Source organism: Primulina huaijiensis, chromosome 8, assembly GCF_012295235.1.
Source record: "Primulina huaijiensis isolate GDHJ02 chromosome 8, ASM1229523v2, whole genome shotgun sequence".
Taxonomy (NCBI): domain Eukaryota; kingdom Viridiplantae; phylum Streptophyta; class Magnoliopsida; order Lamiales; family Gesneriaceae; genus Primulina; species Primulina huaijiensis.
Window position 1 is genome coordinate 4,684,905 of NC_133313.1, and position 26,323 is coordinate 4,711,227.

General features: G+C 35.9%; 2 protein-coding genes and 2 pseudogenes across 2 annotated transcripts; 3 read left to right on the top strand and 1 right to left on the bottom strand.

The window, feature by feature from the left end:
* The first annotated feature begins 1,483 nt into the window (after positions 1 to 1,483).
* Positions 1,484 to 2,719, top strand: LOC140982008 (uncharacterized). Its single transcript, XM_073448423.1, has one exon. The coding sequence runs from the start codon at positions 1,484 to 1,486 to the stop codon at positions 2,717 to 2,719; it is 1,236 nt and encodes a 411-aa protein (XP_073304524.1).
* Positions 2,720 to 14,490: 11,771 nt separating this feature from the next.
* LOC140982214 (heavy metal-associated isoprenylated plant protein 19) lies at positions 14,491 to 15,555 on the top strand. The gene is made up of 3 exons (XM_073448638.1): positions 14,491 to 14,748; positions 14,895 to 14,976; positions 15,061 to 15,555. Exons 1-3 carry the CDS (start codon positions 14,737 to 14,739, stop codon positions 15,276 to 15,278), a joined length of 312 nt encoding a protein of 103 aa, XP_073304739.1. The 5' UTR covers positions 14,491 to 14,736; the 3' UTR covers positions 15,279 to 15,555.
* A 637-nt stretch (positions 15,556 to 16,192) lies between these two features.
* LOC140982009 (aluminum-activated malate transporter 9-like) lies at positions 16,193 to 22,648 on the top strand (annotated as a pseudogene).
* A 637-nt stretch (positions 22,649 to 23,285) lies between these two features.
* Positions 23,286 to 25,122, bottom strand: LOC140982619 (probable carboxylesterase 6; annotated as a pseudogene).
* Between the last annotated feature and the right edge of the window lie 1,201 nt (positions 25,123 to 26,323).

Consider the following 26,323-nt stretch of genomic DNA (forward strand, 5'->3'; position numbering starts at 1 on the left):
GTCCCGGGGCGTGACATTGAAGTGGAATCAGAGCAAAACCAGGTTTCATAATCTGGGGTGGAGGAACTAGAAATAATAAGTTCTTATAGACTTCTGAAAACAAGTTCTGAAAGTTACGAAAAATAAACTACTGTAATAGACTACTGAAAATAAGCTACTGTAATAGGCTACTGAAATAAGTAGGAAAAAAAAAATTCAGTAGACTAAAACCAGTAGACGAAAAATAGTAGGATGAAACCAGAACCAGTAGATGAGAACCAGTAGATCTGAATGCAGAAGACTGGGTCAGTAGACTCGGAATACAGCAGACTGGTTCTTACAGTGCTGGAAAGCAGCAGACAGTGCTGGAAAAGCAGCAGACTGATTGTAGTAGCATTAGAAATGCAGTAGATAGTAAATTCCAGTAGGCGCATGCAGTAGACCTTGCAAAGTGGCATGGAAGTTGAAGTGTTTTTCGCACAAACTTCAAACGGCCATAACTTTTGATCCAGGAAGAATTTTTACTATTAAAAGTATGCGTTGGAAAGCTCTCAACGAGAACGAGAGGAACCTAATTTGGTACACTTCATGTTCTTGATGTGAAAGATTTTTAGTAAAATTTTCACGTAATTCTGAGATCGAAAAATTTTGAGCTATTTTCTACTATTGAATGTTATAGGCGTACTGATTCTGTTCATTCCAGTAATTGTCTATAACTTGACCTATACTCTTGAGATCACTTCTGAACCTGGGCTCTCATGTTTTGGATGTAGGATATGGCTTACCAGAGTAGCTACATTAAGAGCTTAGAGAAGAAAATAGAGAAACTCAAGTGGCATAACTATTGCTTAGAGCTGGATAAGGATGAATTACAGCGTAGAGAAGAACACTTAAGACATGATGTTCAACGTTATGCTAACCATCTGCATGAGGCAGAAGAGAGGAATAAGAAATCTCAAGAAGAGTTTGAAACCTCTCAAGAGACCATTGCAGAGTTCATCGAGTTACGTGATAACATGATTGAGAAGATCCAAGTACTTAAGGATCAGAATCACTAACTCGTGCACCAGCATAACCAGTATTGTGAGCAAACTGATGCTCAGATTCACGAGTTGCAAAACACCGTTGAAGTTCTTAGCGACCAGAATGCAGTTCTGCATGGTCATATTGAACATCTAGAAGCAGTAGCAGCCAACCATGAAGTCGAACCCGAGGAGGATCCCGAAGAAGAAGAAGAAGAAATAGAGGAGGATCCTATGGATTTGGGATCAGGAGAAGTGGTAGATTAGACCATCAGTAGTCGTTCTTTGTAATAACATTCGTTCCATTGGCATTTTTGTTAGGATTTCGAATTTCAGTTGTAATTGCACTTTCGTGGGAAATCAATAAAATTTATTTCTATCTATTGGTTTCATATTTAATTTTTGAGCAATTACTCAATCATTTGATTCTTTTGTTTAGTTCATATTCCGCCAAAACCTTAGAACTTTCATATTTGTAGGATATGGACGGAAGACCAGTGAGAAACAATCGCAACCCTCATTACAACAACCGAAACAACAACCGCAATGATGAAAATGCACAACCACGACAACAACCACCAGCAATTGGCCTCAGTCAAGCTGATTTGATGGCTATAGCCACGATTGTGGCAACCACGCTGCAAGGGTTTGTCAACCCAAATGCGAATCAACCACCGCCACCACCTCCAGCTCAGAATGGGACTAAGCAGCACTATGAGGCTCTCCGAAGAGCAAAAGTCCCAAACTTTGATGGAAGTTCCGACCCCGAGGTCGGACAGAATTGGATGAAGGAGGTAGAGAACCATCTTCGACTCCTTGAGGTTCCACAGGAGATCAGGGTAGATGTGATTACACCTTTTCTTGTGGATAGAGCAGCCAAATGGTGGGAAAGAGTCTCACCAGCTATGTCAGGGACGGGACCTATCACTTGGCAAAGGTTCCGAGAGGCATTCCTGAGGCAGTACTTTCTGACAGCAGTTCGAGTGCAGAAGCTGTCAGAATTTGAAAGCTTGGTTCAAGAACCCAACATGACAGTGGTGGAGTATTCATCCAAGTTCCACTCATTGGGAACTTACTCCCCAACCATCATGGGAGACGAAGCCTTGAAGATTCATCGCTTCAAGAAGGGATTGAGCAGCCGCATTCAATCTGCCCTTGCTGTTATCGAGCCTAACAGTTTTGATGAATTGATGGGAGCCGCCATCAGGGCCGAAAACGACATTAAGAGGCAGGAAGGCGAGAACAAACTCAAACGTCCTCAGCCTAGCCAGTACCAATCGGGCCAACAATTCAAGAGGCCTAGGTTTTCGAACAACCAATTCACCAGTGATCCAGCCAAAGGAACCACTCTTTCTCAATCAAGCAAAGAGGGAGTCAAGTGCCAAAATTGTGGATTCACTCATACTGGTGAATGCCGTAAGAATTCTGGAGCTTGTTTCCGTTGTGGAAAGATGGGCCACCGCATTACTCAATGTCCTTTTCCAGATCCAAGGAATGGTCCAGCAGACGGAACAACTCCAAACAAGCCTAAGGACAACAAGCCAAATGCTCGAGTCTATGCTATCACTCAAGAAGAGGCTGACAACTCCAATGATATCGTAGCTGGTACCATTTTAATCAATAATATACCTGCTTATGTGTTATTCGATTGTGGAGCTACGCATTCATTCCTGTCTAAGAGATTTGCCAAGAAGTTAGGAACTAAGCCTGATAATTAGAAGAACCATATAGAGTAGCAACTCCTGCAAATCGGATTTTAGAAACTCGCACTCTATATCGGGATATTGGTGTTCTCATAGATAATCAGAATTTCAAGGCAAACCTAATCCAACTGAATATGGTGGAATTCGATGTAATTCGTGGAATGGATTGGTTAGCCAAGAATGATGCTTTAGTAGACTGTCATGGAAAGACGGTAACCATCCAAGATCCACACCAAGAGAAAATTTTATTTCATGGCAAGATCAAAGAACGAAAGACTCTTCTTTCTGCTTCTCAAACTTGGAAAGCCATGAAAAGTGGAGAAGAAGTTTACTTAGCCATGTTGATCGAGGTAAAACAAGAAGCTGCACTTGCACTAGAAGAGATTCCGGTAGTACAAGAGTTTCTGGATATCTTTCCTGAAGAACTCCCGGGCACAATCCCCGACCGTGAAGTGGAGTTTGAGATCAACTTGATTCCTGGGGTTGCACCGATCTCAAAAGCACCATACAGAATGGCCCCAGCAGAATTAAAAGAACTCAAAGAGCAACTTCAAGAGTTGTTGGATAAGAAGCAAATCCGATTAAGCGCATCCCGGTGGAGAGCTCCTGTCCTATTTGTAAAGAAGAAGGACGGAAGCATGAGACTATGTATTGATTACAGGGAACTGAATGAGATCACAATCAAGAATAAATACCCACTTCCAAAGATAGATGACCTGTTTGACCAACTCAAAGGAGCTACAGTCTTTTCCAAGCTCGACTTAAGGTCAGGCTATCACCAACTGAAGGTCAAAGCAGAAGATATTCCTAAAACAGCCTTAAGGACGAGATACGGCCATTACGAGTTTACGGTAATGCCGTTTGGACTGACCAATGCCCCCGCAGCATTCATGGACCTCATGAATAGAGTCTTCAAACTTTACCTTGATAGGTTTGTGGTTGTATTCATAGACGACATCCTTGTGTAACATCTTCGCCTCACCCTCCAGAAGCTTAAAGAATAGGAGCTGTTCGCCAAGTTCAAGAAATGCGAATTCTGGTTAGAGAGAGTCACATTCTTGGGACACATAATATCAGCAGCAGGAGTATCTGTGGACCCTAAGAAAGTTGAAGCAATCTCAGATTGGCCTAGACCAAAGAATGTGACAGAAATTCGAAGCTTCTTAGGATTAGCAGGCTATTATCGAAAATTTGTTGAAGGATTTTCTTCAATAGCCATACCCCTCACCAAGCTCACACAGAAGAACACTAAGTTTCAATGGAGTGAAAAAGGTGAGCAAAGCTTCGAGACTTTGAAGAAGAAGCTTGCCTCCACTCCGGTGTTGGTATTGCCAACTGAAGGCAAAGACTCCACAATCTACAGTGATGCATCTAAAGGAGGTTTAGGATGTGTACTCATGCAAGAGGGAAGGGTGATTGCATACGCGTCGAGACAGTTGAAGCCGTATGAACAGAATTACCCAACACATGACCTCGAGCTAGTGGCAGTGGTGTTTGCACTAAAGATTTGGAGACACTATCTATATGGTGCCAAGTGTGAGATTTTCACTGATCATCAAAGTCTCAAGTATTTGTTCACTCAAAAAGAACTAAATATGAGACAAAGACGGTGGATTGAACTCATGAAGGATTACGACTTGACGATAAGCTACCACCCAGGCAAAGCCAACAAGGTAGCAGATGCTTTAAGTAGAAAGGATACGAGTAAGGTGATCCTAGCATCACTTTCAGCACAACCTTGTCTTAGAGAGACAATCAAGATAAGTCAAGAGAGAGATTCCGCTTTGGTGAAACTAAAAGAGCAAGCCAAAGAAGGGAAATCACCAGATTTCGAGACGGACAACAAATGAATCTTGTGGATGAAAGGACGATTGTGTGTACCAGACATCGATAACCTTCGACAAGAAGTAATGTCTGAAGCACATAAGTCAAAATTTTCAGTTCATCCTGGCAGTACCAAGATGTACAGAGATTTGAAGAAAAATTTTTGGTTGAGTGGAATGAAGAAGGACGTGGCAATGTTTGTTTCTAAGTGTCACGTGTGCCAGCAAGTCAAGGCAGAACACCAGAGACCTGGTGGACTTCTTCAACCATTAAAAATCCCTGAATGGAAATGGGAACATATTTCCATGGATTTTGTAGTTGGTTTACCAAAGTCGAGACAAGGTCATGACGCAATATGGGTAATCGTAGATAGACTCACAAAATCTGCGCATTTCTTACCTGTCCGCATGAACTATAATTTGGACAAGCTAGCCACATTGTACATGAATGAGATCGTACGATTGCATGGAGTTCCAGTTAGCATACTTTCCGACAGAGATCCTAGATTTACGTCCCGTTTTTGGAAGAGCTTTCAACAATCTATGGGGACTAAAGTTACGATTAGTACGGCTTATCACCTTCAGACCGACGGCCAAACAGAGAGGACAATTCAAACTCTTGAGGATATGTTGAGAGCTTGTGCTCTAGACTTCAATAGTAATTGGAGCGAACATCTGCCCTGAATCGAGTTCGCATACAATAATAGTTACCACAGCAGCATTGGAATGGCACCATACGAAGCTCTATATGTACGAAAATGTCGATCACCACTGTATTGGGATGAAGTAGGGGAAAAATCCATCGTTGGACCCGAACTGATCCAAGAAACAGTGGATAAAGTGGCTATGATCAAAGAGCGACTAAAAGCTACACAAGATCGACAGAAAAGCTGGGCTGACATGAAAATAAGACCCGTGGAATTTGAAGTTGGAGAGAAGGAATATGTGAAAGTGTCACCCATGAAGGGTGTAATCCGATTCAATAAGGCTGGGAAACTGAATCCCAGATACGTCGGACCATTTGAAATTCTTGAGAAAGTGGGAACACTTGCTTACAGATTAGCACTTCCGCCTGATATGTCAAGAATCCATAATGTTTTCCACGTTTCGCAATTAAGAAGATATATTTCCGATCCTAGTCATATTCTTGAAGCTGGACCACTGTTGGTTGAGGGAAATTTAAATGAAGAATTGAAGTACGAAGAAGTTCTGATTCGAATTGTGGATTTCAAAGACCAAGTACTGAGACGACGAACTATTCCATATGTCAAAGTACAATGGTCCAACCACACCGAAAGAGAAGCTACTTGGGAGTTGGAAGAAAAGATGCGAGAACAATACACTTATCTCTTTGAGGATCATGTATAGCCATGTTTCGAGGACGAAACTTCTTATAAGGAGGGAGGGATGTGAGAACCTGAATTTCCAGCAGAAACTAATATTTCAGAAGCTGGTATTGTTCCAGCAGATAGAATCTAGCAGCAGACAACAGATAAAATCCAGCAGCAGAAGAGTGAGATTCCAACAGACAATTACTGATTCAGCTTAGACTTGTAACTGAAGCATTAACATGGAATAAAGACTGTTAATGGCAGATTATGGTCATTAATAGGGAGGCCAACAGTCAGAAATGTGCCTATAAATAACACTCTCAAATCTCTGATTGGTGTTACACAAATCCTGAGTTATCACTTGAAAATTCGAGCTAAAGAGTGCATTTTTGAGCTGTAAAAACCAGTAGCAAGGCAAGCAGATTCCAGACTTCAGTAACCGAAATTTCTAGCAAATTACGGTAAGTGGGCTATGTATAAATATCTTGAAATCAGGTTGATAATTCCTGTTTTAAGTAATTCTGATCTCTGATTTTTGAAGCACAGAAACTTAGTGAACTAATGGTAGGAATATATATTCTGAACATTACTGATTACTGATTACTGGCCTCACCCCTTAGAGGAGAGAACATATAGGGGACTGATATCAGTTTAGCCATGAAATTCACGAACGTGCTCAGTGCTTACTTGTTAAATTTTTAATTACTGATTACTGATCACTGAATACTGAATACTGATTTCTGTTCTGAAAATAATAATTCATGTATATTATTCGTATTACTGTCTCTGTTAAAAATGGTTTTGAAAATTGGGAGTTATTCCCGCCCCTTCTTACTGAGTGACAACCATATCATTCACCCACCAAACCCATCTCAGATAAGAACGAGGAAGAAAAGTTAGAAGAAGAATAGCAGATGCAATTCTAGGGCTGGTGAAGAAGATCGTTGTTTATCAGTTCTAGTTTATATTTATTCAGCCGCGTTTGTTAAGACGTTGTTATATCTGGTTTTACATTTCCGCTGTAAAACATTATTATTTGAGTTGTATGATACAATGAATATTCAGTATTATGAATAAAAGGCTGGTTTCTGAAATTCTGTACTTATGAGGCTTGTTGTTTTCGAATGTAAATTTGAGAGCAACGCCGGTGTCGACCAACCCCATCCCGGGGCGTGACAGCTGCCCCTGGGAAGCATAACTACGTGGAAGGATTTGGCAACAAATTTCCTTGCAAAATATTTCCCACCTATCAAGTCTGTCCTGCTGAAAATCGAGATCAACACCTCCAGACAAAATGAATTTGAGCAGCTCTACGAATCTTGGGACATTACAAAGAACTTCTTAGAAGATGCCAGAACCATGGCTTCGAAGACTAGGTGCAGATCAATTTATTCTATAATGGTTTAAATGGAAAAACAAGAACAACTCTTGATGAAGCTATCAGTGGCACAATCTTTGCTATATCTCCTGACCATGCCTACGAATTTCTTGAGCATACTATCATAAATAGCTATCGGTTTCTCTCTGAACGATCCGGAGCAAAGCGATCTACTAGAGTCTATGCGATATATCCAATCACATCGCTCATTGCCCAAGTGTTTGTACTGACCACAGAAATTAAAACAATGAACAAAAAGGAGGCCAGTCTACTTCTCAAGTAGCTATGGTTTCACTTGAAGAAGAGCCTAGCATGGAAGAAGCACAATACATCAACAATTAAAATCGTTTGTATGAAGGCTACTGAGGTAACCCTTCTTCTAATCAATATCATCCTAGTTTGCATAAACAAAAAATTTCTCTTATGAGAAAAATCAGAATGTGTTGAATCCTCATCCGGGGTTCAATAATAAAAAAAGAGTGAAGGTAAGCCATCTTTTGAAGACTTGGTTTGTATGTTCGTGGAAGAATCAAGTAAAAGAATGAGAAATACTGAATCTCATCTTGACAACAACCTTTACCAAAAGAGGTGATGGCTAAAGTTCGTGATGAAAAGAGAGGGGAAGAAGTACTAGTGGAAAGTGACGAGAAGTCTAAAGAAAAAATGGAAGAGCCAAGGTCCTTGATCAACAACAATTACCAAATTAAAAGCTAACTTCATTAGCCTCAGTGGTTCAAGAAGAAGGTTTTTGATGATCAATTTGTAAAGTTTACTAAAACTTTCAAGAAAATTCACATCAACATCTCACGTGTTGACGCTTTGGAGCAAATGCCTCACTATGCAAATTTCATCAAGGGTGTGATGTCAAGGAAAAGAATACTACAAGAGTACAAAAACACTAAAGTTTACAGAAAAGTATAGTGTCATCCTCCAAAAGAAGCTTCCAAAAAAATAAAATATTTTTACTATTATTCCTTGTGTTAATGATGGTTCTCATGTCAATAGAGCTTTATGTGATTTAGGAGCAAATATAAATTTAATGTCTTTTTCTATTTACAAGACTTTGGAGCTTAGAGAAGTGAAGCCTACCACCATCACTCTACAACTACCACCATAAATTTAATGTCTTTTTCTATTTTTACTCTACCACCATCACTCTACAACTAGTGGAGGATGTGCTAGTGAAAGTGGAAAATTTTATTTTTTCCACTGATTTTGTTATATTAGACATGAAAGAAGATCAAGACGCGCACTTGATTTTTGGGATACCATTCCTAGCCAATTTGAAAAAGCCTTGATTGACACGCACAAAGGAGATATTACATTGAGAGTTGTTGGCAAAGAATGTGTGTTCAATGTCTGCAACACTACTAGAGGAACTAATGAGGTAAGTACTTGCAATATTATTGATATCATTTATTCTTTTATGTCTTATGCTGGTGTAGGAAACTTGATGGAAGATTCTCTAGAAATATACCTGGTTGGTTCAAAAATATGTGTAGATGATGAAGATTGGGATCTCAGAGACCAACTCCTAGCTCTTGAGAATCTACCAAAAGAAAAAGAGTCTCGAAAAATATATTTGTTAGAAGGTGAATCCAAAGAAGTACCACAACCCATTCCTGATATGAAATAACTACCAAGTCACTTATGCTATGCATTCTTAAATGAAAAAGATAAATTGTTGCGACTATTAAGGGAATTTAAATCCACATTGGGATGGCCGATTGTTGATATTAAGGGGATTAGTCACACTGTTTGCATGCATGAGATTTTGATGCAGGACTCTTATAATCCGTACATTTATCATCAAAGAAAGCTGAAACTATTACATGATGGTATTATTTATGCTATATCAGGCAGTCCTGGGGTCTCAAGTGTCCAAGTACTAGTGCCGAAAAAAGGGGTATGACTATGGTAAGAAATGAAAATAATGAGTTTATCTCTGTTTGTATCGTGACTGGCTGGCGTGTATACATTCACTACAACAAAAATCCTATTTAACAACACATCAAAGATAACGGTTTTAACAAAAACCGTTGTCTTTTTACTTTTAACAACGGTTTTAACAAAAACCGTTGTTGTAGCCTAAAAAAATCCGCTCAAAGACAACAGTTTCTTTAAAACCGTTGTCTATGAGCGTTTTTTTTTGCCTACGACAACGTTTTTTAAAAACCGTTGTCTATGAGCGTTTTTTTTTGGACTATGACAACGGTTTTAAAACTGTTGTCGTATTAGCGTTTTTCTTCAAGCTACGACAACGGTTTGTAAAAAACTGTTGTCTTTCAACTGGTTTTTCTACAAATTTTGTTGTCAATATTAGATTTTTCGGCGGCCTAAGTAAAATCTGTCGCTAAAATTAGCGACGGTTATACTATACCGTCGCTAATTTAAATATTGCGACGGTTTCAGTATACCCGTCGCTAAAATTTGCGACGGTTTTAAGTAAAACTGTCGCCGATGTAGATATAGCGACGGTTTTCCAAAAACGGTCGCTAAATTTAGCGACGGTTTTTGTATAACCGTCGACCGTTGCTAAATAAAGCGACAGTTCTTATAAAAGCGTCGCTAATTTTAAATCGATGACAATTGAAAAAATAACTGTCGCTAATTGCGACGGTTTAATCAAAACCGTCACAAACTGTCTATAAATATCCCAACCCTCAGTCCATTTTCTACCATACCACTTCACAACACTTAAAATTTTTCTCCCCACTTCACAACACTTAAAATTTTTCTCCCTTACACAATTTTAATTTCGTTTTTTTTAAAGTTTAATAAATTTTTAAAATCAAGAATATAATATTTTCGACTGAAATTTTTTTTTATTTTACTGACAAAAATAGCGACGGAAAGCATAAAACACCGTCGCTAATATTAGCGACGAAATTGAATAAATACCGTTGCTAAATTTAGCGACGGTGTATAAAACTGTCGCTCTTTAGCGACTATTTTAATTACGACCGTCGCTAATTTTAGCGACGGGTAATGATGATTTCCGTCGCAAATTAATTTGCGACGGTTGTTTAAAAACCGTCGCAAATTGTAACTACAACTACACTCTAGAACTGTTGTCTTTTAGCGAATTCTTTAACCACATGACCTTTAACAACGGTTTTGTATACCTACGACAACGGTTTTTCACCGTCATCTTTAGACGTCTACGACAACGGTTTTTCACCGTTGTCTTTGAGCACACTCTTTAACCACAGGGCTTCTAACAACGGTTTTAAAAGGCCTACAACAACGGGGAAAAACCGTTGTCGTAGGCCTTTTTTCTTGTAGTGATTGAATATAGGAAGCTGAATGACGCTACACTAAAAGATCAATTTCCAATTCCATTTATTGATCAAATGCTTGATATATTAGATGGTTGTCATCATTATTGCTTTTTATATGGTTATTTATGTTATAATCAAAATGCAATAGCGTCACTGGTTCAAGAGAAAACCACCTTCACTTGTTCCTATGTACATTTGCTTTTAGAAGAATGTTGTTTGGAGTTAGCAATGCACCTTCTACGTGTCATGATTTATATAATTTCATACATGGTGAAAGATATCATGGAGGTTTTCATGGATGACTTCTCGGTATTTTGTTCTTCCTTTGACAATTGTTTGCAAAATATTTCTCGTGTGTTGCAGAGATGTTAAAAAAAGAATTTGGTTCTTAATTTGGAAAAATGTCATTTTATACTCCAAGAGGGTATTTTCCTTCGAGACCAAATGTCATCAAGGGGACTGAAAGTAGATAGGGCCAAAATAGTAGCAATCAAAAAACTCTCACCACCAAGGCATGCCGGGTTCTATTGTAGATATTTGAAAAATTACTAGATCCTTATGCAATTTATTAGAAAATGACTCCATATTCATTTTTTATGATGATTGTATGCAAGTTCTTAACAGGATCAAGGAAGCACTTATTTTTGCACCTATCATGATCGTGCCCGATTGGATTGAGTTGTTTTAGTGGATGTGTGATGTTAGTGATTTTGTGGTTGGAGAAGTTCTGGGACAAATAAAAGAGAATTGTTTAGAGCAATTTACTATGCATGTCGCACTATTGATCCAGCACAACAAAATTACACCACAACAGAAAATGAGATGTTTACAGTGGTGTTTGCTTTTGATAAATTAAGAACATATCTCATTGGCACCAAGTTAACTGTTTTTACTGACCATGCAACTATTCATTACTTGTTTGCCAAGAAGGATGTGAATCCAAGATTAATAAGGTGATATTGCTACTACAAGAGTTTGATTTTGAAGCAAAGACAAAAAAAGAAGCAAAAATATTGTAGCAGACCATCTGTAGCGACTGAAATTAGAGCAAAATGAATGGGAAGCGGAAGAGAAATTTTTCTAGATGAACAACTCTTTGAGGTAACTGCTAAACTTCTATGGTTTGCAGATATCGCTAATTTTCTTGCAAGATGAGTATTTCTCTTAGATTTAACTCACCATCAGAAGAAGAAATTCTTCCGTGATGTAAATTTCTATATGTGGGATGAGCTTTTTGTGTTTAAGAGATGTGTCAATTAAGTGATTAGAAGGTGTGTAGCGGAAGAAGAAGCGTAGGCAATCCAAGAACAATGCCACTTTGCACTTTATGGTGGCCACTTTGGAGCATCAAGAACAACATCCAATGTATTACAATCCAGTTTTTATTGACCTAGTTTATTTAATGAAAATTATACCTTAGTAAAGTCGTGTGATAGATGCCAAATGGTTGGAAATATTTCTAAGCATCACGAGTTACACTGAAAAATATTTTACAGGTGGAACTCTTTGAAGTTTAGGGTATTGATTTTATGGGATATTTCTTATTGTTCTTTGGCCAATCTTATATTTTACTTGTTGTGGATTATGTCTTGAAATGGTTGGAACCAATTGCCACTAGCACTAATGATTCTCGTGTGGTTTGTAAGTTTGTGTATAAGAACATCTTCACGAGGTTTGGAATGCCAAGAGCCATCCCAAGTGACGAAAGTACACATTTTTGCAATAAGATTTTTAACTCGTTTTTGGCTAAATATAACGTGAAGCACAAGGTGGCGCTGGCCTATCACCCACAATAAAATGGTCAAGCGGAAATATCCAACAGAAAAATCAAACAAATCTTAGAAAAACGGTAAAGACTAAGCAAAAATATTGGGCAATAAAGCTAGATGATGCATTATGAGCCTATAAAACTATAAAAGACATCTATTGGCATGTCTCCCTAGAGGTTAGTTTTTGGGAAAACTTTTCTCTTACCATTGGAGTTAGAGCACATAGCTTTTTGGGCTGTCAAGAAGCTAAATTTTGACATAAAGGCTGCTGGTGAACAGAGATTGTTACAACAAAGTGGAGAATTCGAGCTTCAGCAGCAAGTGTTGTACTCAATTCTCGCCTCCGGCTGTTCCCGAGTAAGTTGAATTCTAGATGGTAAGGGCCCTTCAATGTGGAAAAGGTGCATCCGTATAGAGAGGTTGAACTCAAATGCGACGATGGACGAACTTTCAAGGTCAGTGGCCAATGTGTAAAGAACTTTTCTGATAATGAAGTGAGGAACGTAGACAACGTTCCATTGAGAGAGCCGAATTAAAGGGAGAAAATTCAAGCTGAGAACTATAAAACAAGCAATGTGTGGGAAACAACCCATGACTTTTTCTCATATTTTATTTTCTTTTATTTTTATATTTTCATTTTGATTTCGTTTATCACTTATTTTTGAATCACTCATTCATGCTCTTCTTATGTTTTCAGGTGCCAAAAAATGGGGATAATTTGAAATATAACCTTCATACGATAATTTTTTAGATTTTTGACCTTTTAACCATTTTAATTTTTAAACTAACCTTCATTTAAAATTTTTATATGAATTTGGTCAAAATTACCCTTACATGCTCAAACATAATTATTCTAACCTATTTACTCATTTAATCTAATCTAAAATATTGATTTTCCCTCATCTACATATCTTTTTTAGGCACATTCCCCATATTCTCTATCATTATCTCTTTTCCTATATTCTAGATTATTTTTTTTCTTATGCTTTCTTCTACATATCTTTCATAACGAAAAAGAAACAGTCCGATATCATTTGCTTATCCCGGATAACGATTATATGTATAATTTATGTTATTTGTTTACTTTTGATCATTTATGTTATTTCTGTTCATTTGTCTGCAAACTATGTGAAAAAGCGGAAAAAAAGTAGAAGAATGTGAATTGCTTTTACATTTATTTATTTTTTTAAAGAATAAGACAAATAGTGATGTTATAGTGATGGAGGTTCTTGAATTTTNTTTTTTTTTTTTAGAAAAAAAGGTTCATACATGAAATGTATAGATAATTTTAATTTTGATTTTCAATTTTTTTTATTTTGAGTGATGCATTTTTTTACTTAATAATATACTTCTTTCTTTTTTTCTACAAGAAAATGACGCAGGTCATTGTGTTGTTTCGATATGATGGAAAATGGAAAAATAATGAGCGAGGAGAACCTAAATGGTGCTCGGTGTTGAATGGTGGATATGGAACCATAAATTTTGATGACGCTGAAGTAACCATGTCAAAAGAACAAAACATCATTTGTGATTCTAGTTCGTTTCTTTTCAAAACATATCTGCTGACATTTGTAATTTTTTTCAAATTTTAAACAGAAGCATTCGTTTCTTATTAGATTTATGTCAAAATGATTTTCTTATTGCATTTATGTGAAAATGATAAAGAAGTAACAATAACTTAATTAAAAAAAATAAAGTCATATATCTTTTATTGGATTTATGTGAAAAGGGTAAATAAGTAACAACCATTTAATTAAAAAAATAAAGTCATATATTTAAGTGAGAATCAAATGAAAGTTATATTTTTAAATATCTCTCAAAGGAAACATCATGCCTACGACCAACGAATAAAATAATTGCACCTTGTGTAACTTGTCAAGTATCTCAATTCTCCTTGGTACGTGGAAAAGGATTTGTTCAAATTCCCTTTTCCCAACAAGGAAAGGATGGCTATTGTTTCCTTTGTCCAATTACTTTTAACAAGTCAAAAAGTATTTAATACAACTTGTAACATATAATTAATAAATGTTCGAATCCTTGTTGATGTGTTGGAGAAATTGGTTAAATAACCTCGGTCAACTTTTTTTTAAGAAAATGACCTCCTCAAGTGTATTTTGAGATCATTTTCTTAAAAAAAAGTTGACCGAGGTTAAAAAAATTACCCATGACGTGTGTATATATAGATAAATATATAAACGTATATAAATATATAAACATATATACATACATGTATAAACAAAGCAAGATCCATCCTAATAAGGATTCTTAACCTTGCAAAGAATATAAAATATACCTTGTTTGGAACAGGAAACTTTCTCACCTTATTAATCTTTAGAACAAAGAAATAGGCATGATCCTAAAAGCAAAATCATCTCATTTCTCACTTTTACAAATAACTAATTGTGACAAACCAGCTATTAATATATCGAGAGCTTCTAGTCTTCAAGTTCATGGCAGGAAAGGCAAGAATTTGTTTCTTTTTAATGCCTATTTACCGAACTCTCCATCATCAAAATCGTGCTTATTTACCTTTTTCATGTATTTTACCCCGCAAAACAAGACAAGATTCTAAAAATACAATTTATCTGACATCATTGTGAACAAACAGGCTCGTTGCATGGTGATGAGGGTCAACCTAGACTGCAATGCTTGTTGCAGAAAAATGAGAAGAATCCTCCTAAATATGAAAGGTAAAACCACATCATGTATAAAAAATAATTTAATTGATATATATCTTTTTACAGTTCGTAATAGTAAAAAAAATATTCTTGTAGAAATAGAGACACATCTGATAGAGAAACAACAATACAAGGTAAGCGTTTGCGGGAGATTCGATCCCGCGAATGTGGCTATAAAGATAAGAAAGAAGATGAAGAGACGGGTGGAGATTCTTGAAATTCAAGAGTTGAGCAATGGGGACAATGGATTTTTAGATGAAATGCATCATTTTCGACCACAACCTGCGTCAGGACCAACTTTGTTGTATAACTAGTTGATACAAGTAGAGAATTTCAAACTTTCAAGGTATTAAATATACATAAAAATATACATTAGAGTTCCAATAATCGAACAAACCTCTTGTAATAAAAAAATCAGGAAGTAAAATTAAAGTAAGAGCGAGTTGAAATAATATTTGAATATTACTCGTGAAGTTCAGTAAGAATTGCAAGAAAGGTAACCGAAGTGCCACGTTTCTGGAGTTGCAACTCCGTCGAACCTGAGGCTTTGTATCTCGTACATGTTCATCCTGCATGTGTTAATGTAACGAGATATGGAATTTAAGGGACACCTGTTAAAGGATCGAATATTTATTTAATAACGATTATAAAAATATATACCCTTTTTTGCTGCAAAAATTATATTCTTTCTCATCTGTTTCCATATATATATATGAAAAGCCAGCAGAAAACTATTAAAGGGAAACTTATTCTTGTTTCTGCATATGAAAAGCCATGGCTGAATTATTCATTAATTGCCCTTTTATATTCATTAATGGATTCTAATTAGCGCCAGCAAAGCGGAGTTTGATAAATGAAGATATTGTTTTCAAAAAATGTAACATGATGAAAGTGAAAAAAATTAAGAGTTGAATTTCAGAAATATAACTAGGCTTATTTTTTTATTTTTCAAGTTCTGATGAACGTGTATTCAGTAGTTAGTTTACTTTCATCATCAAAGATTGACTTCTTCTTTTATTTTGTTTCAGTTTAGAATTATGATATCTGTTGTACAGCTATCTTACAAGACACAGTTACAAAGGCTAATATACGTTTGTGTCATTTAATTTCAAAATCAAAATTTCTTCCCTTTGCTTGATATCCAAGTTACAAGATTCTTATGGTTAAATAGTCAACTTCAAATACATTCCTCAGATACCATTTGTACAATAACGATCATTAGCCGATATGAGCAAGGAAAGATTGCTTCCGTCATGCCATGGGCTGGAAGGAAATGATGGCGAAAGATGTTCTTGCATTTGGCTTAAAAAGATGCATGATAAACTTACGCGGCGTTGGAACGAATCATTCGATTTTTCCAGGAAAGCAATGGATGAGTCTGGAGATGGGGCGAAATGATCCGAGAAAAATTATATATGCCCTCAAGATGGGATTTGCATTGGCACTTGTGTCATTGTTCATATTCTGGAAAAAGCCTCTTCCTGATATCTCCCAGTTCTCAATCTGGGCAATCCTCACTGTTATTGTCATGTTTGAATTCAGCATAGGTATTCCAAATCAAAATAACAGTATAGCACATGAATTATATCCGTGTTTTTATATTTTAGTCCTGCTATACTATATATAAATCGTTATATTTGAACTGTTGAATGAATTTTAAGGTGCGATATTCATAAAAGGATTCAACCGCAGTTTAGAGAGGTTCTGTGCTGGAATGCTTGCCTTTCTCTTCGCTGGGTTGTGTTAGAGTATGTGCCCAGCAAGCCAACTTGTGGTTTGAGCTTTTGTTGACTCTATTGTAAAACGATCTTTATTTTAATAATGTTTTACGATTTTGTTCAATTATGACATTATACTTTATCTGTATACCCATGCAAGCTGCATAGATAAAGTTCTTGAATATACAATAGGTACCATTAGGTCTGCCTCACAACGTAAGATCACAAAACTCATTAAGAAGTGTATCGTATATTCTAAACAGGTTCCTAGTTGAATCAGCCGTCTAAAATAATGATAAAGGTCGCTTGAGCTTGAGACTAGCATCTGTGATATAAACGCCATATTTCATTGGCAAGGGCATGGAGATGTCCATTCATACAGATGAATGATCATATGATGATGCACTGATCAACCCCCCTCAGACTGTCCAAGTGATTCTCACTTATCGAGTGGAATATTATGTGGTTATGGTTGAACACCATTATCCCTTTGACCTGTAACAATGTAGGGGCTATACGTGCTAGCATGTACTTTGATCCGTTTACCGTCTCCATTGAGGGTCATCAGGTGGCCAGGTTGGGTGCAGTTTCGAAATAGGTATGAAAAATATAAATTGTAGTCAGGGATTCACTGTTTGCCTACGGGTGAGGATATCCTATGTGATATGATGAGTTAATAGTGCAGAGTCTCTGGCCAGAGCAAGAAATGTGCTTTAAGGAAATGTGTTTTCCTATTTGCAAAGACAATGTCACTATTAATACTCAAAGATAAATCACATCGTTATCGAATTTATATGCAACTCTCGGTATACCAATGGTAGATTCGATCGTGATATATGTATTAAAGGGACCACACTGTGAGCTAGCCATGACTTAAGGTTGTTGCAGAAACTATCAGCGATACCTAGGGGATCATGGCACTACAAAAAAAAGGTCAACGAAAACGCTTTTTCACCGTTGTTGTATGTCCTGAAAAACCGTTGTTAAAGTCCATGTGGTTAAAGAGTTCGCTCAAAGACAACGGTTTTTCACCGTTGTTGTAGCTACAAACCGTCGCAAATAAAATTAGCGATGGATTTATGCAAAACAGTCGCTGATTTATTAAACCGTCGCTAATTTTAACGACGGTTTTTTCATTATTTCCGTCGCTAATATTTTCAGTAAAATAAAATTAAAATTACTTTTAATAATTTAACAAATCTAAAAAAACTTACAATTTGAGGCTAACAATATTCATGAACTTAACTAACACTTAAAAATTTACCAAACATTAAAGTGAAAAAATTTAGCCTAAATTGAACTTAAAATTGTGTAAGACAGAAAAATTTTAAGTGTTGTGAAGTGATAAAATCGTGTAAAAGAGAAAAATTTTAAGTGTTGTGAAGTGGTATGGAGGAAAATGGACCGAAAGTGCGAATATTTATAGACAATTTGCGATGATTTTTGCTTTAACCGTCGCTAATAGCGACGGCAATTGCAAAACCGTCGCATATTTTAAATTTGCCACGGTTTTGTTTACAACAGTCGCTAATTTTAGCGATGGTTTCCGTCACTAATTTTAGCGATGATTTTTTACGGTTTTGTTTACAACCGTCGCTAATTTTAGCGATGGTTTCCGTCACTAATTTTAGCGACGGTTTCAGAAAAAACCGTCGCTAATTTAAAAATGCGACGGTTTTACTTAAAACAGTCGCTATATATAGCGACAGATTATACACCGTCGCAAAAATTAGCGACTGTTTTAAGCAAAATCGTCGCTAATTTGTCCAGAAAACACACTAATGGACAACGATTTTCTCTAAAACCGTTGTCGATTGTCCAAAAAATCACGCTCAAAGACAACGGGCCGTTGTCGATTGTCCAAAAAATCACGCTCAAAGACAACGGTTCATAGAACCATTGTCATTGACCCTAAAAACCGTTGTCTTTGACCCCCAAAAGCCCCCTTTTGCTTAAAAAAACGCACCGTTGTTAAAAAGCATACGACAACGGTTTTAGTAAAAACCGTTGTCGTATGTGCGGTGTTGATTTGGTTTTTTCTTGTAGTGTGGAGCGATGCTACTAAATGCTCTTATCATGATCCGATGGACGCAATCAAAAATGAGTTATGATATTCTTGATCAAGGAGTTGATGAAAAGAATGAGGCTAATATGGGTAAGCCTGAATAAGAATAAATGTTATTCTGAATCACATAGAGATGTGAACCCACAACTAGTTATATCTCTGAACTGTTGAGGGTCACACAAGTATCAGATTCTGTGTTTCAGTTGAGAGAGTCAAGATTCAAGGAGTTGAATTTGGCGACTATAGTTTGATGACGATCAAACATGATGCTTATAAAGGAGTTTATATGCCGACTTCATAAGATTGAAGAACTGAAAGTGAGCTTAGTTGCTAATTAAGAAAGGAGAGTGAAACTGCTTGTTTTAGTGAAATAGTTCACTAAACTGACAGCTGCCTAATATGGTAAGTGAAAATTTTGATATTTGAAATTTTTAATTTTCATTAAATGGACAAGACTTGTATCATTTATACATCGGCGCTCTCGGGTCGTCGATCGGGCTTATAATGAATTCTGAATCATTTCTTTTATGAATTGAGAATTTACTGATTAAATGATGGTACTAGTAGTGGTGACTACAAACATATATAAATTCTCATTAAATATTGTAGAGTGGTCTAGAATTAATTAACTTTTGAGTTAATTATAAAAATTAAATAATGATTATTTAATTTAATTAATATTCTATGCAGGTATTATTTGTGCATGTATAAATGTATTATTGTTTACATATATATACATTTTATATGAAGATATAAGATGTATATATATATTATTAATAGACAAAAACTTGTGTGAGACGGTCTCACGGATCATATTTTGTGAGGCGGATCTCTTATTTAGGTCATCAATAAAAAAATATCACTTTTTATGCTTTCAGTATTCTATTATTTGGGTCATCAATGAAAAAGTATTACTTTTTATGCTAAGAGTATTACTTTTTATTGTGAATATTGGTAGGGTTGACCCGTCTCACAGATAAAGATTCGTGAGACCTCTTACAAGAGACCTACTCTTATTAATATATCATGCATTATCAAAAGTTGATAAATATATGATATAATAATAATAATATGATAATTTCAATATAATGAAATAATAGAGTCCTGGTGGGATAAAGATTAGGAATCCTTGTGGGAGAGAGACTCCTGATTGGATCGGGAGTCACACTCTATAAATATATCATAAGGGGTCATAATACATAACAAAATTTTTGTAACAAAATTCACCAAACTCTTCCTAATTCCAAAGATAAGTTTCGGCCACTCCAATTTTCGGTGAACAAAACTTTCAGCCGTGACTTTCCATCACTGTCGCTGCTTCCCTGCCGCTGCATCGATTTCGGATTTTGGAAATTCGGACGTCAAAGTCTCAACGCAAGAATCATTTGGTCTTCTAGTGCAATCCAAACGAGCAACACAGTCTCCGATCGTTGACCAGATTTGATGATCAACCAGAAGTAGATCCGTTATTAGGGATTTATAAGAAGGTCTATCTCGGCTTAAAACCCGGAATAGTTTGGGGCCAACTTTTTATTCGCAAAGGTATATACTAAACACCATATGAATGGATTAATAAATATACGACGTCTAACGAGTGTTTCAAACGTCGAAACAAAATTTTTAAACTTTCGATGTACCTTGGGTGCGAGAAAATGATGCCCGAACACGTTGTCCCTCCTAGCCGAGGAGGAGGAAAAATCGTAATCGTCATACGTTTTTCTCACTTGTTTGTACATCACACTTCCTTTTACTTTTTAGTTTCCAGAGATCATAGGATCTTTTGTCATGTCGAGTGTTGTGTGTAGTTTCACAAAAAGCTATAGTGTTAATAATAATATAGTAGCTTGAACTTTTAAAGCTTACCACAAACTTTCCATTGTTGTGCCATAGACATACTCTCTAACAGAATAGCATGGGCAATACTATGGTATGACCCTTTGGGTCATGGATTGAACCTACAATATCTGATACATAATTTTGCAATCTGACAGGCACTACCACATCATACTTGAAACTCTACCCTACTATGGCGCTATACGAGTATGGATACCGGGTATTTGTGCTCACGTTTTGCATACTTATGATGGCTGGGAACAGAACAATAGAATACACAGAGGCGATTCTGACTCGACTCATTCTTATAGCGGTTGTTGCTTGTCTCTGCTTCATCATAAATATTTGCATCTACCCCATCTGGTCTGGGGACGATCTTCATCGCTTGGTTGTGAATAATTTCATAGAATTTGCAAACTCTTTAGAAGGTTACAATATCTACTCAAATGACAATTTAGCACTCTTTTAATTCAAAACTTAAATTTGTGCTTCAATTTTCATAGGTTGTGTGAATGGCTACCTCTAAAGTGTTGATTTGAACAGAACCTTAAGTAGATTCATGACTCAACAAGCCTCGAGTGAGCAACTTACCTTGGCTACAAATCCGTGATAGAATCTACAAACCGAGAAAAAACTAATTCGAAATTCTACAGATTCTTCACTACACAAACATGAAATCTTCTTTGTACTTCAAATCTATATCCTTCTTCAAATAGTTGAATTTTTCTCTTTGGGAACCGCCTCACGGGTGTTGCAGAAGGCATCCACACCCATGGAGAACTTATGTGAAAGTAAGCTGTGTAGTCATGCATTGCACATATGCTGTAATGGCACTCCATGAACTGCATCCTATCAGAAATACAGGTAATATACAAATTACAATAATTGTGATACCTTTGTCCCATTATTGGAACATCTTTCAGAGAGAAGAGTTAAAAATAAAAGTTCAAAATGGTTTATAAAGGCTTACAGAGTACTCCTATAGTTGGATACAAAGTAGTTGATACATGAGTCATTGTGGGGTCGTGTTTGCGCAGCTTGGGCCCAAGGCTTGGTAAATTCACACGTTCTTGAACAATTGCTTATGTCTTCAATTCTATCTAAACATGTACTGAATTCTTACAGGCTCCACAGGAGAATAGGCATGTTTTTCGAAGCCAGCTCCGAATTGTTGGTGTAAAGGGGGAAAAAATCCTGCTTGAGCTTGGAAATAAACTAGAAAAATGGAAAAACTATGCCCACAAGACAATATTCTGGAAAAAGTACACGAGGCAGGCGAGCAATTACAGAAGAAAATAGACCAACGATCATTTCTTCTGATCAATTCAGAGAGCAGGGAAATCACAAGAGATCAAACAAAAGAGCTAGAAGATCTCGACAATCTTCCAAGTGATCACAAAAATGGTATGCATCTAGGCGTGAAATATATGAGCGAGACCTTTATCTAGTGGGATCAATCAGTGTTCGGTAGGATAAGATATGAGAAGAGACTTACAATCACTTGGGATGAAATGAAAAGAACGATGTGAAACGTTTTGTTCCTAATAACTGCGATAGGGGAGTTGATAGAAATGATGGACATGACATGCATGAGGCGTCCTTGAAATCCACTCGAGCATGAAGGGGAAAATCGTGCATGACTAGACTAATTATGGATTCAAAGCATGAAGTTCTCAAGCATGGATATCAAGGTGCATCTACCATTTCCAATACTTATACTTATGATATTAAATGCTCTTGGTGTCAAGAAAATGGACATAATATTAGTCAATGTCCAAGTGAGGTGGTGATAGTGGTGGATTCTCAATTATAGCTTGAATTTGAAGTTGTAATTGATCTTGAATCTAACGTTGAATTTGAGAAAATTGAGGATGATGATACTTCATCGATTGATGATGCAAGTGTTAAACAATATGCGCTGAAAAGTAAATCATTAGATGACGAAGAAGTTCGTATGTATGCTATGGAGGAGGGGAATAGCCGAAGCGAAACTTTGTTTCATACATGTTTTGAGGTACAATCTACTTCTCTTGTTCAATTGAATCTAAAAGAAGTTCTTGAAGATTAATTGAAATTTCAAAAAAGTGAGTGAAAGAAAAAAAAAAAAAAAAAAAAAAAAAAAAAAAAAAAAAAAGGAGTGATAATGAAAAAAATTTGAAAAGACTGAAAAAATAAAAGAAAAGAGAAAGAGACCGAATCCGATGGAAAAATGAGAGAAATAAAAAAGAAAAAGAGGTCAAAAAAAAGAAGAAAAAATAAATATATTGCCCAAAAAAGTGACATTGAGAGATACTTGATTTTGTATAAACTCCTTAAAATACTTTTGCACAAAAAAGTTTTATCAATTTGTCATGAGATAGCCGATTCAATCCTGAACATTTTTATTTCTTCTTTGTAGGATTTTTAAAATTTCATGATGAGAAGGACAATGAGTTTCGATGATGGGAGAATACAATGGGTTGATCCATATGATTTCAAAAGCAAACAAAGTGAGGTAAGAGTAGTTTCTAATGCAACTACTATAATGTATGTTTTGCTTCCAAATCTTAATTCTATGATTTTATATATTTTTTCAATATTTTGGAGAAAGAGTTGTGAATATGGTATTTAGGATATGTGTTTTAATTCCTGATCAAATTGTACTTGAACGATTAAAATATGCTATTAAAATTACACATTATAACAAGCCTAAATAAATACACAAAATGAAATAATTTTCACTTACTTACGTAGAAAGTTCTTGATATGACTTGTTAATTCATGAACACGAGTTTGCGCCAAAGTGGATTTGTTTAGAATCTGAAATGCGTGACCAACACCTCTATACACTATTTGCTCCACTTTTTGACCCAATTTAGCACACAACTCCAGGTTCCTATCTTTTAATATATCCATTTCTGATATGCAAACCATAATAGACAAATTTCTCAACTCCTCCAAGTTAGGAGATAGTATCGGATTATGAAAGGACGGTTGATCATAAACGTATAGGAAATTAATATATTGTGTGTATCATAAGTTAGTGTTGTGCTCTGGTGTTGTCAACATGAGCGCACGACATGCATCAGAAATTAATTATTGACACACAAGTATAACTTGAATAACTAGAGACCAGATTTAAATTATGCACAAGTATAAAAACTTGTGCAATGCCTCATGAAAAAAATTTACTAGAAAAATATGTAAACCATTTACACCAAAACAATACTAGTGAGTATAATAAAACCAAATTTCTTGACACTCCAAGGAATTAAAATGCATCAAAAACTCAAATTAAATACTAATGTATAAACCAAAGTTGCTTAAAAACAAAAGAACAATCTACGTCAATATTGTTCTTCATGTGTCTTCAACACCAATCAGCAACAAGACATAAACGTGATTCAATCACTCAAATTCTTCAACATGTAATTCTCCAATACTGAACTTGTGCATGTTCAGAAAAACTCTAGCAGCCGCGTAAAAATCCTCTCCAAGTCGTCTCGTCCTTCTCTCAATATAAAATATATATAGATCTTCGTATCTTGACCTAATTATCTTTCCATAAGAACAAAATCCTACAAACATGGAAACAAGAATTTATTAGGAATAAGACTATATTCAAATCTAAGATATTATCTCTTAGAGATAAATACCAAAAACAAATCATAGGGGATAAATACTAATATTAGATTAGGTCAACCAAGTCTAGGAATAAATCTTATTATTAGATAAAGTCAAATTAGTCTAAAAATGCAAAACTCTTATTTTTCAATTTAAATAAAAGACAAAGATTAATTATGAATAAAATATTCCTTTCAGATTACACTATGGATGGTCACGATTCTCCCCGGATGGAAGCGAAAGCCGGCAATAAGTGTCTGATGCCGCCAATGTGAGGGCAGAGCATGGTGACTGCATCATGTAATTTTCAGAATGAGTCCTTGATTCTCCTCCAAAGAATGGCTGTATTAGGATTAATTAATCCCTTGATATCAGTTTGCCGAGCTAGCCTCATGGAGACATTGAAGGCCATATTTGCACCAGAACTATCACCAGCCAAAACAATTTTACTCATGTTACGATTAGTAGCCCACCACTCACTCTTTCCTAGTAAAGATTCTTGCCTTAACCAAATAACGGTCTTGACACCATCCTCGTAGGATGCGGGAAGAGGGTTTTCAGGTGCCAACCGGTAGTTAACTGACATGATTACACAACCGGTTTTCAAGGCTAAATTTGCTAGGAATTCAGGGTAACAACTCCAAGCACAAAATCCACCTCCATGGAAGTATACTAGCAAGGAAGTATCTTAAGAGAGATATTAAGAACGTAGAAACGTGCCCAAATATTTGTGTACTTGTCGACGATCACGTCTCTACACGACACCCCGAAGTCCGCAGCCGATGCGCATGCAGCATGTGTCATGATTTGAGGTCGTTCGACATGCCCGTCTTTGTATACCCTAATAAGGCCGTCGATTTCTTCAACTATGACTCTATTCTTGGATGCATTGCTGTTGAGTTGAAGGCTAAGACTTGGATCTAATGTCATAGCATTCATCCTTCTTTCTTCTTTAAGATATGAAAAAAGGATCAGTTTTCTGATTTTGAAGGGTTTTCTTGTGGCAAAGTGAGGGGACGTTACTCAAGCTATTTATGTGTTCATAGAAAGTGAATGGATAAAGGTTGGTCGCAAGTGTGAAGAATCTGTTTGTCACATTTCAATTGGGCAACGGGGAAACTGCCGAATGTCTGCATGGAATCTATTTGTGTCAATAAGAAATTTTTGCTACATGGCAGCGTGGAACATAATATACAAATATTATAATGACATATTTAAATTATTTTTGAGGTTTAATAATAAAGAAAAATAGCAAACCATTTTGATTTTTCCAAGTATGACATTACATAATCAAATTATTGATTTCATTAATGAAAAAGCAATTAACCAAATACATTTTACTAAAGGATATTTTAGACAAGTCCAAAATTATACTTTGGCCCAAAACGGTTATTACTAAAGGTATTATCTACATATTATAAGAAAAATAAGTAATTTTCGTCCGTAAGTTAATCTAAATTGGGGTTTTAATATTTTAACGGATCAAAATTAAGTTTGTGTAATAACTTGATTTCTTGTTGGCACATTGAACACATCAACATTAATGTTTGACGTCATATCAAAATTTTGAACAAAAAATATATAATAAAAATGTAATTGAAACCAGTTTTAATAAATATACTAAGACTTAATTTTGTCTAATTAGATAACCACAATCCAATTTAGGTTAATTCAAACTACCCATTTTACTATTTTCTCTTGTTATATATATACGAATCCTATATAATTTAATAGCTTACTCATATATTATATATCTATTAGTTTAAACCACATGATATATATTTCGTCCCATGTAGTTAAAAGGGTTTTTTCCTTAAATAATATAAATTTAAAAAATATTTATTAAAATATTGCAAATTTGGGAGTATTATGAAAGTAGTACAATCCGGAGAATTAACTTCCGGACTCAAAATTTTAAAAAAAAAAATTAAAAAGGGGGCTTGTCTACGGATTCAGAATCCGTGGCAGGCTATCACGGATTAACACCCGTGAATTATTGGTAATATAGGAGTTTTTGAAGCCTTGAAAATGCACGCATTCTACTTTGATTATGCAAAATTCATTTGCTCAAATTCTTCCTTTATCCGCTTTAAATTTTTCCGAAGTCCGACGCTGCGTCGGTAAATTTTTTTTTTTTTTT

Coding starts and splice junctions, on each gene's coding strand:
- LOC140982008 (XM_073448423.1), top strand. CDS start 1,484: ATGGACGGAAGACCAGTGAGAAACAATCGCAACCCTCATTACAACAAC.
- LOC140982214 (XM_073448638.1), top strand. Junction 14,977..15,060: donor AATCCTCCTAAATATGAAAG/GTAAAACCACAT, acceptor ATATTCTTGTAG/AAATAGAGACACATCTGATA.